The following is a 16,329-nucleotide window of genomic DNA, read 5'->3' as shown; positions in this document are numbered from 1 at the left end:
ATAATTATAGCAAAATTGGGATAAAAACTTCAACATTTATAAAAATTAGCTTCTTAATTTATAGAAAAAAAAAAACTTTGATAATTATAACAAACTAAATATATTTCCATATTTTACTTTTTTTTAATATTTTAAAATATTTTTTTTTATTTCATTTATTATATTTTTCAATAAAAATTAAATGTTTAAAATATTTTTTTTTATTTCATTTATTATATTTTTCAATAAAAATTAAATTTTTCTATGTTGGTTTTGTATATTCTTTTTACCAATTATAAAATATAATTTATGTGATAATTATCATCTGAAAGAAACAATAATTTAATAAGAATATTAAATGTGGGACAAATTATTAAAAATATTAACTATATACAAAATTTTCAATTATTTTCAGTTTAAATATGAAATATAAATGTCAATATTGAAATATTACAAGGTATTTAACCTAGGGATAATTACTAGCAATCCTTCACTAACAAGAGGATATATAGATACATCGATCTTAAATTAGGAACGGCGGAGGAAGTGATCAAAATACATTGTACAGATTCCTCGAATGCCTCATAAATGTAGTGGCATTTAGCAATTAATCTACTCCATACTCGACTACTAAGATTATTCAGTATACAATTAGTTTATGATGTAAATTAACATACATTAAGAGATATTATGTCTATGTTACATAAATAAATTATATCAATAATTCAGTAAAAGTATACGTGTTTTATTGGAATCAAGATTCGGATAAAAAAAAACTTTTTTGTTGCTCAATAAAAGAAACCTTTATAATGTCTATGCCAAAATAACATAATATTATCAAAAATAAATAGAAGATTTTTCTTTCACTAAATTTGATATGTAAGTTTAAAGTAAAATGTAATAAGTTTAGTAACATTCATATTTGTTATATATTTCCTAATGAAGATTTACTATGTTAAAAAAGTAATTAAATTTGTGTGAATATTTATTAATTATTGCTGAACCAGAATATTTTAATTCTTGATTTGATTGTTTTGATTGATTAAAAATAATAAATGGCGAAATGATTTATTTAATGCGGTTTTTATATTGTATTATGTTGTAAAAAAAGGTAAAAGAATCTAAATTAAAATATCACGATTGTTCTAAAGTTAGTATGTTAATATAAGTCCACACATGACAGTATTTTGATTTATGAGGAGGCGAGGGATTAGACGTATAATTTTTCAATGAAATATTCGAGAAGATGTTGGAATGGTCCGACTAAATCGACTTTATTTGATTTCGTGAGCAAAGAGCATTGCAATGTGAGGAGATGAGGTAATTCGGATGGGCCAATACGGTGCATGATTGATTTGTTCATGGATATCAGATTTGAATGCAGATAGATCCTGGCAAAGCCAATGACGTCCTGTGCGAAGGAGGAGACGACGGCAGGAACTTTTTCCGCACTCAATTTTCTGGCCGCTGACATTACTTTTTTAATACATCAGACGTCGTCTTTGCGCGCAAAGAAATTGGACACTGTTTTTTAGTCGAAGAGGGTTTTGCTGATATCTCTTCGATTGAAGAGACAGCCTGCGCCTCCTCCTTCCAAGACTATCCCTAGATCTGTATTTGTCGTCGCCAAGGCCAAATAAAGAAACACATCCATGCACACATAAGTGAACTAAATTAATCAATTCCGATCTCTCGAGTGGAGGCAATATGCCTTAATTAAATAATATTGGAAATTGCTGGAGATGAGGATGGTTGAAGGTTTCGGTCGTGGTGGTTTTGCGCAATACCGTGCAAATATATACCAGTTTCGTATATGTCCCCGTCCCCGTGTATTTCGGTCGTTGTTTGCCAACTGAGATTTTCGGCATGAAAAGGTGGGATGTTAAGAATGTTTACTTACCTTGTACGACCCCAGGTTCTTCACCGAGCAAGCAAACTTCACGTTTCGGCCCGCAGCTGCAGTTATATTCTCGATGACTTCGGTGAATTCCGGCTCCTCTATAACCACTGAAATAACAAAGCCCGAATTCATTATTACATATTATTACTGCATTAATAAGTAGCATTTTGAGCGGAATAATGCATGCCAAATTTGCCATTTCCATTAAACACTTTATACCTCTAATAAAAGCGGCAGTCGTGCAGCCGTTTTCAATTTAATTGCCGCGCCGAAGAATTCCCTAATAGAAACGTAAAAAGATATCCCATGAACGCAACCCCTCCAAACCACCCCAAATTCAAACTATTCCCCAAAAACAACAACTCAAAATCTTCTTATTTCATACGCGTTTTTTTATATTCCATTTTAATATTATTTATACAAAAACATGAATAATTCAAATAGCTGAATAAATTTGCATAGATTTCTAATACGCAATGTTTTCTTTGTATAATCTATTATTATATCGTTCATGGCAAAAATACATATTTTAATTTGATTATTCCTTTATTGTTTAGGACAATGTGCTAATAGGATATCGATTCGTGATGTGTAGCCTATAGACTGCCTTATGCACGTTAGGGCTAATGATGGCCATAGATATAACACTCCTACTCATATTGCAACTTCCTGATCCCTCGGCCCTATTCTAATGATCGCATTATGTAACGTGCGGAGCATCCAATGCTGGAGCCTAATATTATTTAAATGGCATTCATGGCATGTTAACGTATTGATCATTGGCCGTTTCCCGCTTTCCTATTTTCATCGTATTCTAACCATTTCTCTTCTCGAAAATAAAATAGACGACGTTTAATTTTCAGTTTCTTTCAAAATTTATTATTACTCTTCAATAATACTAAAATCATGTAAAAAGTGATCATTTCCAGTTATTAACATAATTTATAGAAATCTAACATTGTCACATACAGAATTTGTATCAAGTTAAAATTTATATAGTAAATTATTTTCATTTTTACGACAATTTATTATAGTAAAAATTTGATATTTTTCAATATTATATGTTTTGATTTTATAATACTTCATACACTTCTGATAACATATATGAAATTGTTTTTTTTTCAATACGTTTGTTATACATTATTTTTTATAGTTTTGATGATTTAATTGTGTTTATTATAGTTAATGAATTGATTTTAGTTAATGATTTATCTTTATTGTGATGTTACTTTTCAATTATATTTTTTTTTTCAATATGTGTATTTTAAGTGAAAAATGTGGGTAATTGAATCATATATAATCTGATAGATATGTGCACATTACATAAAAGTATACGAGCGGTGTACAAGCGTAACTTCGCTTATCAGATGCAATGTGTACGTATCATAAAATTATTACGACTTAATTTTACGTGTAGGAATTTGCCCGATGGAACAATTTAACAAATACACAGTTAACACAAATACACATTTCATCAAGATTGTCCTCTGAACTGAATATCGGAATGCCGCGATCCGAAAGATCCACAGGTGTAGGTGTGCATTGCACGCACTTGGAAGCAAATGGGCGCAATGCAATTGCATTCGTAATAAAAACGTTTCGTTTTCGCAGTAATGTAGCGAAACGGAAGCGACAATGACAGCCATTTATTGGCGAGTTAATAACGAATAGCTTACGTTCGCACCCTAACGGACGCGTTACGTAATTTCGTCCTAATTGTGCGTGCCCAATTTACCGCAGCGCCCGGTGCGGACCGGTGCGTAATTATGTAATACTTCCTCTCTGATCATCATCATTATGATGATTATTATTATTACTTTTGATCATGATTATTATTTTCCTTTTAGACTTGTGCGTTTCTTCTTCGAAGACAGGACGAGAAAATTAATTTCGAACGTGGCCTGGGACTTTGGCGCCCTTTGTTTGCAATGGGGAATTCCAAAGAGTGAGAAAACCGGTCATTGTTGGAGTGTCTGATGCATTTCATAACTATTCGCTGATCCGAAGGGCGCAAGAACGGAAACTCGCAAGGAATGCAGTGGGTAATTACGCGTATATATAAGGAAATTTCTAACTCTCTCTCTATATATACATACTTACATATATATAGTTTTATATTTATTTATTGATAAATTGAAATTGGAAAGGGTTCTGAGTTCGGAATTGCATTTGTTTTGCAATTTCTTCCTCTTTGATGAGTTCGGTGTGCGCTTTCCGCATCACAGGTCGGGTGGGTTCGGGTCTCGGATACACGCGCGTTTTTGGGAGGTCGTAGGTGCAGGAGGGTGTTTTGGCGGTGCTGGTGGTAAGACAAAGCGGTTTAATTTTATTAGGGTTAATTTAGATGAGGGGACAATTAGTCAGATTGTTTAAAGGAGTTTCTGTTTGTCTGCTTGTTTGCTGGCGGACGGGATGCGGGGGTGGTTGTTTGGATGCTCCTTCTTGTTACTTTCTCAATGTTTTTTTTTCCTTCTCTTCTCTTCCGTTGTTGTTTCGAGGGGTGGTTTCGCAGGTGCGGATCGATAAATCGAGAAAATTGAGCATGTATTCGTTGGAGGAATAGAAACAGTCAGCCACTTCAATTCGATTAGCGTTTAACTGTTTTATATAGGTAATTGTCTGTGGTCGTCGGGCTGTTAGGTTGAAAGGTGGCGTGCTAGGCTTCATAAAGTTCGCACTCGTGGCGTGCCAGTGTCACTTAGAATCAATGTAATGAGAAGCCGAAACGGAAGTTGAACATAAACCGGAACTGGGAACTAACAATATCCGAGGTGTAGTCCCAGAGCCGCAGAATGGTCCTAGGGCCGCATCCCCTCCGGAGCAGTATACATCCCTGGCCGAATAAAAGATGTAGACAGCCCCTCGCAACGCGCGACATCGGAGTGCAATTTGTCATAGCCTCCTTCTACTCCTCCACCTACAACTCCAATCCATCCCCCTTCACTTCTTTCACTTTCTTTTAAGACGCGAAACTTGGGTCGATCTGCGACCACCGCTGAAAAGATTACGATTTCATTAAAGCAGGTTGTTAAATGAAGCCTCTGCAATCGGAATTAATCCTGAGTGCAAACTCGTAGCACTGGGATAATGCAGCTGGGATTTGATTGTGCGAGGTTAAGACCCTTGTACCACCTCTCCCCCAAACCTCTCCTTCGGTGCCGACGCCTCCCCCATTATGACAACAAAGTCAAAGGAATAATGTTCCGACTGCAGATGTCGGCATTCCCATCAACTACCGTAACCTCCGAACTCCTCCACCGATAGTGTCAGTCCACGTTCCGCAACCTATACCCGTTCGTTTTGACTACTTGCACTTGTACAGTTCGCGCCACAATTGCAACCTAGGATCCGCTTAAATAATTCGGCTCTTCGCCGGCTCCAAACTCAGTTTGTTCTGGATTACGCGCGTATAAAACATTCAATCCCAGATTTACCTTGGCCTGCCTTTCTGATGCTGGCCGCGATCTCAGCTACCGTCGCTACAGCTACGACTACAACTATAGATATAGCTACAGACCTACTGCACTGCAGTAGAGATCCGTCCGACTACTTCATAATGCATGTCTCCTGAAAGACTTTAACGATTACTGTATTGCCTCGCTCGCATCCACAGAAAGTCCCAAATCAAATTTCAACACGTCGCACCTAGCTGCCAACCTAGCGCTCACATCCACAACCCTCCCAATTATGAACGTTTGTTAGCAGCTTCCCTCATTACGTCGTTTCAATGCCTGATTTCATTATGCAATCACATCAAATCTCGTTTGCAGAAATAATCCAACTCGTTTACCCTCGATCCAGGAACCGCCACCACTACTATCCACACGACGCCCGTACTAATCATTATTTTCTACAAATTTCTTTTTTCAGTTGATCCGCATCATTTAATCCCACTGTGATGATGGATCTGTCCGCTGGCGAATCCATGCCATAGAAACAGCGTTACGGACACGACAATACGTCATCCCTCAGCCAGTTTGTTTTGCAACTGCCTTGCAAAAGATAAATCGAGTCCGCGGATTCAACTCCACTCTGCTAGGTATCCACTACGAAGCCATGCCACTTCAAACTTTTTTCACTCCCTCAAATCTCGACAACAACTTACGTTACATCTCCAACTCATCTTTTAATCTTAAAAAAATATAGACCAAACCTTTATTTAGTTCAAAATTTTTGTACTATTATCCTTGAATTTACAAAACTTGATATATCTGTTTCTCATTTAATTCAATATAATTCAATATTTTCTGTTTGTAAAATATATAATTTTTACTAATTATTATTTCCATTAATTAGAAATGATAAATGCTTAAGTACTGATGATCTACTAAATTGACGTTTAAACAACTACCGGCATGTTTGGCTATCAACGATCAGAGCAGTTTGAAGTTATAATACTCGTAGAAGCGATGTAAACAACTGGTGACGTTTATTACAACAAAGTTTTCTCGTCACATATGCGAGATTGGGAGATTCGAGGGGCTACAGCAGCAGCAACAGCAGCATCTCAACCAACCCTCGCAGACAGCAATCTTGCAGATAACATTTCCCGTTTATTTCAGCCCTCGGTCGGCCCCTCCCATTCTCGGAACTCTTAACAATACAACGTCATTTGTATAAACGGAACGCCGTTTCTATTATTTAACAAACAAACAAATATATATGTATACATTCCTTAAATTTGCATCACGAGGACATGGAATTAATTTTTTTGATTTTCCATAAAAATAAAATACATATTTCTACATCAACCCAAAACCGCATTCAACTTGTTTGTATTCTTTATACTGATTTACATATTCACGTTCCAAAATAGCTTCGGTACTTTTTCCTTCAAAAATATTTAAAAAAAAAAATCACGGAAGATCTTTTCTTAAATTGTTAAGTCAAGCGTTTTGTATAAATATTTTCATTATATTTTTTGTATTAATAAAACTAGTAAATATTTTCGCTATGTTATAATATTATAAATAAGAAATTCAATATTTTATACGTTAACTTTGTTTACTTTGGACAGATATTAATATTGTATTTGGTGAAGTTCTATTGGTTTACTTTGTTTATAGATGCACTACAATATGAATTGCGGATAGATGTGTATTATGCAACATTAAAATCGCGTATATCATTTGACGTTACGCAATAAGCAGCATGCGGATTTAATATTGTTCATTTCGTATGACCACATGTGTAAGGACTTCAATTGCGGAGCATCATCAAATATTTACGTTTGTCAAATAAAAATTGTGAATTACAAGCATTTGTAGTTTCTATTTATATATATTTTTTGTCCGGTAGGAATAAATCCCAACGGTGATTGTGGCAAAATAGTCAACGCAAATCTGCAATGCAAATGAACTCTTTTATACAATATTCCATCTGTATAATCCGTAATAATGTTTTATTACAATGAAATTTTAAATTCAAAACCGCCTCCATCAGTTCCCTCCGCCGCCCGACGAAGAAGAAAACGCGACGCGTCCAAATTGCATTCGCAAACCCAAGCAAACAGAGAGACACATAAAAGGTACATGACAAAATACGTCTACGTACGGATTTGTAAAAAAAGATGTTGCATAACGTTTCTGTGCTTGCTCGTAATGAGAGATTCGCGTTCGTCCGTCTTCCCGTTTGATTTGCATGTTTATTTACAAAAAGGGGCGCGCGCGTCTCGTGCAGCAATATCAATGTCTACGATGTCTACAATGTATTACGTAACCGATATTTTTAATAAGTTACGGAATTCTCGGAGGGACGAACAAAACACGTATATTTTAGACATTGACAGACGTGGCTACGATCTTTGGCGTGAGGAAAACAGAGAGGAAGATGGAAATAACAATTGGGATACGTAATCTCCGGCAAGTGACCTAGTTCAAATGTATTTGTGAGCCAGTACTCGGGTGAATGGAATACAGATAGCAGGATCAACAAATATTAAAGACAGATGCTGTGACACCAGATATTTATTGCAATTAATCAAATATAACAAACGGCACCGGTATTTCCATACTACTAGATATCTTCTTATATGGTTACAGTTGTATATCAATAAATTTATAAGATCTTGAGATATTGTTTCATACTTTAATACGAACTTTTATCCTAGGATTATTATAATATATTTCATTAATTGTTTCTTTAATTACTAAATTTTTATTGTCACGGATAGAACAAAATAAAATATTTAAAATTATTCATTTAATGTATGTAATGAATAATTAATTTTACATTATCCTTTTTCTAGTCCTTATATAAAAAAAATATTTACTTTTTACTTTATTTTCAAAATTTATTTTAATCCTGATGTTACATTTTATTACTTGATATAAACTAGGCCTTTCATAAAGTTACAACTTAAATAACATCCAATCAAATCCAAATAAACTATGACACATAATCAATGTAATTTCTTTATGTAATTTTTGCTCTTCATCAAATATAAAGTAAAGTTACTGTATTTTCATATTACATAGCTTATTGCAATAAAACCACAACAGATACAAATCTAGGAAATATATGCATATTGATTAAATGTGAATATAAATAGTTATGATTATCATTTGCAATTACGTGATTTTCTAATTTGACAGTTTATTATGTGAAAACAGTAATGGATATAAAAATGTCATTAAAGCTTGAAATTAGTAATAATTGCAATTAGTTTAGAATAGTGAAGATGTTATCTTTTCTTTTACAATACATACGTTTCTTAGTAATCAGATGAAAAAGTAAAACTTAAGTCATTGAAAGAGTTGGGGTGTAATGATCGAAGAAGAAAGAGAAATGCGGAAAGGCAGACGGAAAAAAGTTAGGGATATGATTGGATTAAGGTGGTAGGATTAAATTGGGCGAAACAATAAATAGGATGTGAGGGAACGTATGGATGCCAAAATTTCAGATAACAATACAAATGTTTTGGGACATAAAAATTGAAATATTTTTTTAAATTAAACGATTTTCTTCATATAATTTTCATTAAACAAAAATAAATTTAGTTAAAGGTAAATATTATTGAATTGTTTGAATTAAAAATGTATTTTCGATTGAAATGGAACAGATTTGCCATTAATCATTGGTCGACCAAAAGAAAAATAAAATAATAATTTATATAGAAAAATTAATATCGAATGGCTATAAATAAAATATTAATATTTTATTAGAAACACGTACGAATGCGATCGTTATACGATTTGATGTTCTTTTATATAGTGCATTCACTGCATTTTATATAAATTTTTAATCATTTTTGCATTATGGATTAATAAAATTATTATTTTTTCTCCTTTAGAATCAATTTTATTGGTAGTAAAGCTTAATTATGCACGATAATAACGCGTGTTCACTAGCCGATGTTTATTACTTGACCATTTTTATGTATTTTTTTAAGAATATTTTAGTTCTTATTTAAAAATTTCGGTTTAATTATTGTCGAATTTCCGTTGTTATCCGACATTTGAGCTAAAGGCTAAACTGTTTAACTGCAAATTCACTTCAACTGAAGTGCAGTAAATTTTAATGTGACGCTCACAAAGGCCTTTGTGTATGTATGTACATTGTGTTTCCTCAGCGTTTTATAACAGAGGACCGAAAAGGGCCGTGTCCATAAATCGAGAGCGCCGTGTGTAAATGGCGCGCCGATTTTTAGCATAGTCTATTTAGTAAACTTAATAAAAACGTCACCGTTCTTCCGTACATTTAAGGAATTACAAATTGAGAATGATACCAGAAGTTCCGACGTTGTTGCAGCCGCCCCCGGTCGGGGGCGGAGGGCGTCGGACCGCCCTTGCAAGATGAGATAAGTTTTAAATGTAAATTGGTTTTAAAATTGTCGTCAACTTTTGGATAAGTGAACTTCCCTCACGGAATAATGACGTAAAATAACGCGCTTCGCATTTCCCAGCAACACAATTTGAATACAATGCTGCCAACTTGACACTCTTCAATACCGAGGGAATGAAAATTTATCGGGAAACAGTCCATCTAGATTCAAACGTTCTGAAGCTATTCGCAGGTTTCAAGTTACGCTCATAAAAAAAACATTCAATTTGAAGACGGATTCTTTTCAAACATCATCAATGACATTACGCATTCTTTTATTATAAATGAATACCAAAAGACTCGAATGAATATTGTTATGGATTTCAGAAAGCAACATTACCTTTCAATCGAAAAGCTTACAAACTATTACAAACGTAATTGTAATTCACAATTATGGATATTATGGACAAGTTAAAAAAACAGTTCAAAAACTAAAAGTTATGAATCGGGTGTCCCAACATGTGGGATATATTAATTAAGAATTAAACTTTTTACAACAGAAATTATCCAGTCGTCTTTAATCCACATATACTTTTTCTTAAATTATAATCCTTATTTGATGCATAAGTAAATTTGAACATTGATGAAATATTTTTATTATTATTAATAAATATAGTTGAATGCTTGAGTTGTGTATCTCTAGTTGTTTTGTATAGATAATAGAAGGAATTGTTAAAAAATAAAACGGAATCGGCAAAACTAAGTATTGTCGATATTGAGCGAAATATAAGAGGAAGTCGGGTTTATAGGAGCGGCGGAAAAATAGATGTAGAACAAATCGGAAGAGCAAATTGATAAAATTGCGATAAACTTTTCTATAGTTGTATATAGATAGATATCCGCTGGGCCCGTCCTTTTCTCTCAATTCGGTATGAGTAGATTTGTTAAGATATCCCTTGGCATTTCCGAGCATCGCGCTATTATATGTTTCGCGTTTCATTGGAAACACTTGTCTTGGAATTGCCTAGACAATTGGTTCAATTTGAGAATTAAGTCTTTCCTTTGTAGAATTTCACATCAGCCCAAAAGTAATGGACTCGCACACTTAACAGCTTGCACAACAATTAAGAAGAAGCAGCAGCAGCAACGTCAGGGTGAAAGACACAGAAAAGGGAGAAAGGATGGCTGAGGACAATGGACCCGACCTTTCAGAATTTTACATCAAAAAGGGAGAAATCAGTTTTGGAGCGAAATTAAAAGAAAACACTTGCAGCACAAACCCCTCGCGCCACCCCCTAGAGAAATTATCGGCCCTAGAGTTTCAAAGAATTTCCTACAGTTAACCACGCTGTGTGTGTGTGTGTGTGTGTGAGTATGTGTGCATCCATACAGAATGGAGGGTTGTAATCCATAAAGCCAAGTATCTTTGCGAATGCTTTAGAAACCGGAGTCTCGCAACGACGTTTCGGAAATCCGGAGGACGGGGAAAAAGGATACAGGCTGTAAGCACATTAAAGAGTCCGTGGCGCGGGGTTGTAATGATATTCCTCTGCGAGGAAGGAGCATAACCGAGGAGACGAGAAATAAAGTATAAAAAAAATATGTAAGGGTGGGAAAGCGGATGGGGTAAGGTGGTAAGTCCCCGTCCCATCGATAAGGTTTAATTGGCGTTTTATGGCACGTCGCGTGGCCGTCTCTCTTGTAAGAGGATTAAATATAGGTTCGTTATCGCGAAGAGTTAGTGCTGGCAAGAAACGCGACAAGAGCAAAGGCAACAGGTCGCCCTCGCGCTTGTCTTTTAGCTTTGGTTTGCCGTAGGCCGTGGCCTATCCTCTCATATACTATGCTGCTGCTGCCACTACTACTACAGCCCACTCAGCTGGGAGACATTCATTATTTCAATACAATGAACTGCACCATTTAGCAATTTTACACCAAGATTACACACGTTAACGCCGACCTTTTCCACCCATACATTACCCCACGGAAAATTTCATTTAACCCCAACCCTCCCATTATTTATCTCATATCTCCATCCGTTCAATGCAAATGAACCGAAAACGCCTCTTCTACTACCTTTATATTGCTCCTATAGTATATTATACATGCATACACACCATCTAACAAGTTGTATTTCATGAATGTCTTTGAAACAAAGTGCATGTCTTTAAAACAGATTGTATTTCTTGGATGTCCTTGAAGCCAAAGTTATAGTTATTACTTCATTCTTAAATTATTACGATTTTTGAATGGTTCACTATCATATCTTCACTATCAAATCTACTACCTTTACATTGCTTCTATAGAATATTGTACATAAATATATTCTTTCGCGAATTATTTTTATGATCGGACAACATACAAAATTAAGACAAAAAATTATGATCCACAAATATTGAAAGTTATCTTTAGTAGATAATAAATATTTTGTAAACTACTTGTTAAATGTATCTTTTTGACATTTCTCTTTGTTTTAATTATTTATCGCACATACACACATTGCATGCATAATTAACGTGCATACATTAATAAGCTGGTTCATTCATTATTCAAATATACTTCCACGTACAATGCTTCGTGGCGCTGCTCATTCAAAAAGAAAGCCCTTTGTAGCGCCTTCTTGAAACTTTCCAGTCGCCCTACTTGTTTGTGGTTCAGCACAGTCAGTGTTTAGGCAACAATAAAACCGGAAAATATTCAAAGTCGCACTTGTCCGAAAACTTGCTATTGAAACACAGCCATTCTAAAATACTTGTAAACAAAATGTACAGAAAACTTAAACTTTCAACAGTTACAATTCAAGAATATAAATAAAATTATTCATAATTTACAAAATAATTTTCACAAACGTTAACTAATTTGTTATTTAATATCTATTAAATTATATGTTGGTTGACTGTATTACATTATATAAAAGTGTTAATGATTTTTTAATTCTGAATTAAATTTTAATTTGTTATCCTATAATTGTAAGGAATTCAAATAATTTTATTAGAAATTGGGTACATAATCTTTTTTTTATTTTTGTCCAATTAATTGGAATTATAAATATTGACTGGAATAATTTTAATATTACTAATGAGATTTTTTTATTGAAATATGTTGTAGTTAGATAATTATAATATTGAACTTAAGTTGACCTAATTTTGTATCGAACTCTTTGAAATTGAACGACGCAGAGGGTGACATAGACTGTTATTTGCATTGGGTGTCAAATGATGTAGGCTACGTTCTTGGATTATTCTGAATAAAGTGAATTGAATACGGGAAGAGGAAGCAGTTGTCTTGGAAATTCGAAGACAAGTGTTTCCAATGAAACGCGAAACATGTAATGGGAGGGGTGGAAAGTAGGAAGAGGTGGAGAACTTCTTGGTTCGGTCGAAGAATACCGAGAGAGAGGGTTTTCCTTTTAAAAACGCAATTTAGTTTTATGTCCGCATCCGGTGGAATAAATATTTAGATACGTACAAGTATGTAGAAGTCGGGGCTCGTGATTGTTGTTTAAGAGGTGGAATGAGCGGCCGTCCGCATCATAAAGGGTAATTTGGACACGAGTGTCCCGTGTACTCTACTCTGCGTCCACGAATCCTTGAGCAAGGATTGGACGACCACCGATAAATAAACTTTCCATCCATCCATCCGACAATCCTAACCAACCGGAGGATGAGATATGCAGTAAAAAGCGATTTATTCCTTTCAATAAGTCCCGGAGTCAATCGTAATAACATATTCTGTACAACTTCAGAAACTAGTGTCACGTTAAATCCGATTTGCGCACGATGACATCGTTGTTGCACGTACATCATAAATATTCAAATATTCATATTGGCATATGGATTGCCATTACGTAACGCGTGGAGATACACACCAACGTATACCTATATACCAGTATAATAAATATACGTACGGATTCGCCCACCATGAAATATTTATACACATAAATATTTTTTTAATAATATCCTTTGTCGATTATTAAAAAGTACATTTCCATTACGTGATGCCATTTTTTTTCTGTCTTTTATTTATTTATTTATTTTACTTTGGAACGAGTCGTATTGAGAATTCCTTGTTCAGCAGGAAATGAACATCCCTGCGACATGCCAGCCTAAGATATTGGCTCCCACTTCTTTCACCCTCTCGTTTGATCTGTGCGGACGTGAAAATTGCATGTCTTATCCATTTGTTGTTAACTTCCACTTTTTCTTACCCAGTCCTGTCTCGTCCTGTCCTGTCCTTTTCCCCTTGCAATCTCCTCCACCTTTTTATTTTTCACTCCTCGCACACACACACAATTCCCCCTTTCGTCCTCTTTTTTTTTTCTCTCGCGTCCTATCCCGCTGCGCTACTCTCAGTTCAACTTTGTTATATAAAAATCATCACGAAGTTATCCTATAGCACACACGAAGTAATATAACATGTAATTTTGCTCGAGATATTCTTCAATTATTTTTTTGCGGATAAACAAAGAAATGGAGGATAAAAAAATGAATGGATGGAAGTACTAAGGACTAGCGTCCAAAGCGCCGCCTGCTTCGAGTGAAAAATTGCGTGTAATACGTACACTTGTTTAGCAATGTGAAACTTTAAACGAAGTCAAATAAACGTCAGGAGAAGTTGGAAATAACACGGCTTGGCATGAAATAAGAGTATGAGGAGAACGCCTCTTGGCGGTCTCCTTTCTATCTATATTCGGCAACGCGACGGAGACTTTCCTCCACTTCTTCAAAATTATGCAAATGCCCTCTCATGCCACTTCGCCATTCCCAGAATTCCGATTCATATCATCAATTACGCAATCCGTACTTACGTCGTCTTTACTGAAATGCCATTATGTTTCTTTAATCATTTTAGAGATGTTTATATGTATTCCAAGTAGTAATATTAGTTAAAATAAGAATGTATATAGAGAATGTAAATTACGTTCGATAATACGTACATGCTTATTTATACAATATACAAATGTTTATAGTTACGTACAAACATATGTATAAAGTACACTTATAGGACTATACAAAATTAGTATTTGTAATGTGAAGAATCCAATTGTGGAAGTTTGAATATGATTAAATTAAATGAATAACATCACATTAAACTTTTGAATTACATTATTGATTATATTATCAAATTTTCATCTGAAGTCTTTGATGTCTTGTGATAACATCATTTAGTCTCTTAGGAAAAACATGTTTTGGTCATGCATTTCGGAGTGACGCTCATCGTCGGATTGATCTTGCGGTATTCAAGCAGCCAATGTTGAATTACGAGAAAGAAAAAAAATAAAGAAGAGAGAGAAATCGGATACTCTGAAGAGGAAGAGCGAAAACCAGGTTTTACCCCCAAAGCGAACCTCTACGTCCAACTGCTGTTTGAACATAATTACCTATTCTATCTAAAAGCTCGGCTCTAACTATCTCCAAAGGTTATTTAGCCTCATATAATATTAAACTTATTTATACAGAAATTGCTACATAATGAAACTGGGTCCACGGAAGAGAAAAACTCACACATTTTCCACCGCACGGCAATTTATCTCAATTAGGCTATGAGAATACAATTATAAGCGTAACAATCTTTAAATACAAATACGACATTTTCAATGTTTATTTCGACACATTAATTCATGGTACAAATAAAACAATAGTAAATGAAATAATATTATTAGTGTTGAGAACAAAAAGAGAATTCAAACCTACATTCCGATGTATATTGCCTATAATAAAAGCCACAGGCGCGACCACTAATTAGTGTGAGCTAATAATGCAATTGAAAACATTCACTAGCAATAATCTGGTTAGTCGGTTAGTTTATATGTAAACTATGCGCAATCTAATCGCCGAATCCCAAATACCAATTAATTACATATTTTTTTTTAGCCAACTACGGTTTTGGGGTCGGATTTTTACTAAAAAAAGCGTGATGTCGGTTAATGTTGCATATGATTCTCGATTGGATTAACTGGAATTTCGGAGAAGAGGATATCCATTTGGTAAATCGAATCGGAATGTAAATAGATCTGAGGGTGAGCGAGAGAGTGAGAGAGGATGCAGTAGCTTCAGCATCAGTTTCCGAAATCAAATGAAATTTTGTAACATTTATGGAATAGTCAAAAGCTGATTAGATTTGGCTTCCCATTCACGCCGACTACTTTACATAAGGGCCTAAAGTGTCTGCGTCGCTTTGTTCGCACGTTCCTCAGAAACTTGCAGCTATTGCCAAACAGTCATACCATACCATACTATACTATACCATAACACGGGGCTATGGCTATTGAAAAAGCCCAGCCATTCAATTCCATATTGGAATTACTGCCTCTTCATTCGCAGCGCACCACTTGTACACATGAAACAACATAAAAAATGTTTAATTAAATTCCATAATTACTACCGAAACATTCATTCAACACACGTACAAATCTAAGGCCCGACTTGAAAGTGATGCAGTCATATACAGATATACATAAACACACGTACACATTCATGAAAGAAAAAGCCATTACTCCCGATAACTTCCAAACATTGCAAATAATTGGAATCGATCCGCACAAAACGAGACTCTAATTCGAAACCTTTCAGCTTTCCTGATTATTTATCAAGAATCAAATTAAAGCAAAGTTTCCCAACCGATTTTTAATTAGCGTGTCTATCATAATTTTCAGGTAATAATTTATTTTATTACTATTATAGACGAAA

The 16,329-nt window shown here is 34.7% G+C and overlaps 1 protein-coding gene across 3 annotated transcripts in view; it reads right to left on the bottom strand.

Moving 5' to 3' along the window:
* The window catches only part of LOC108564215 (lachesin-like), a 106,813-nt gene that overhangs the window by 49,653 nt on the left and 40,831 nt on the right, over positions 1-16,329 (bottom strand). For all 3 annotated transcript variants that reach the window (XM_017923174.1, XM_017923176.1, XM_017923175.1), the window contains one exon: positions 1,880-1,986. In XM_017923174.1, the coding sequence (XP_017778663.1) occupies positions 1,880-1,986 (107 nt within the window). The remainder of the gene's footprint in view (positions 1-1,879; positions 1,987-16,329) is intronic.

Source organism: Nicrophorus vespilloides, unplaced genomic scaffold (genome assembly GCF_001412225.1).
Source record: "Nicrophorus vespilloides isolate i.1.1-1 unplaced genomic scaffold, Nicve_v1.0, whole genome shotgun sequence".
Lineage (NCBI taxonomy): Eukaryota > Metazoa > Arthropoda > Insecta > Coleoptera > Silphidae > Nicrophorus > Nicrophorus vespilloides.
The sequence above is the reverse complement of the archived record's forward strand: the minus strand, read 5'-3'. Positions and strand labels throughout refer to the sequence as shown.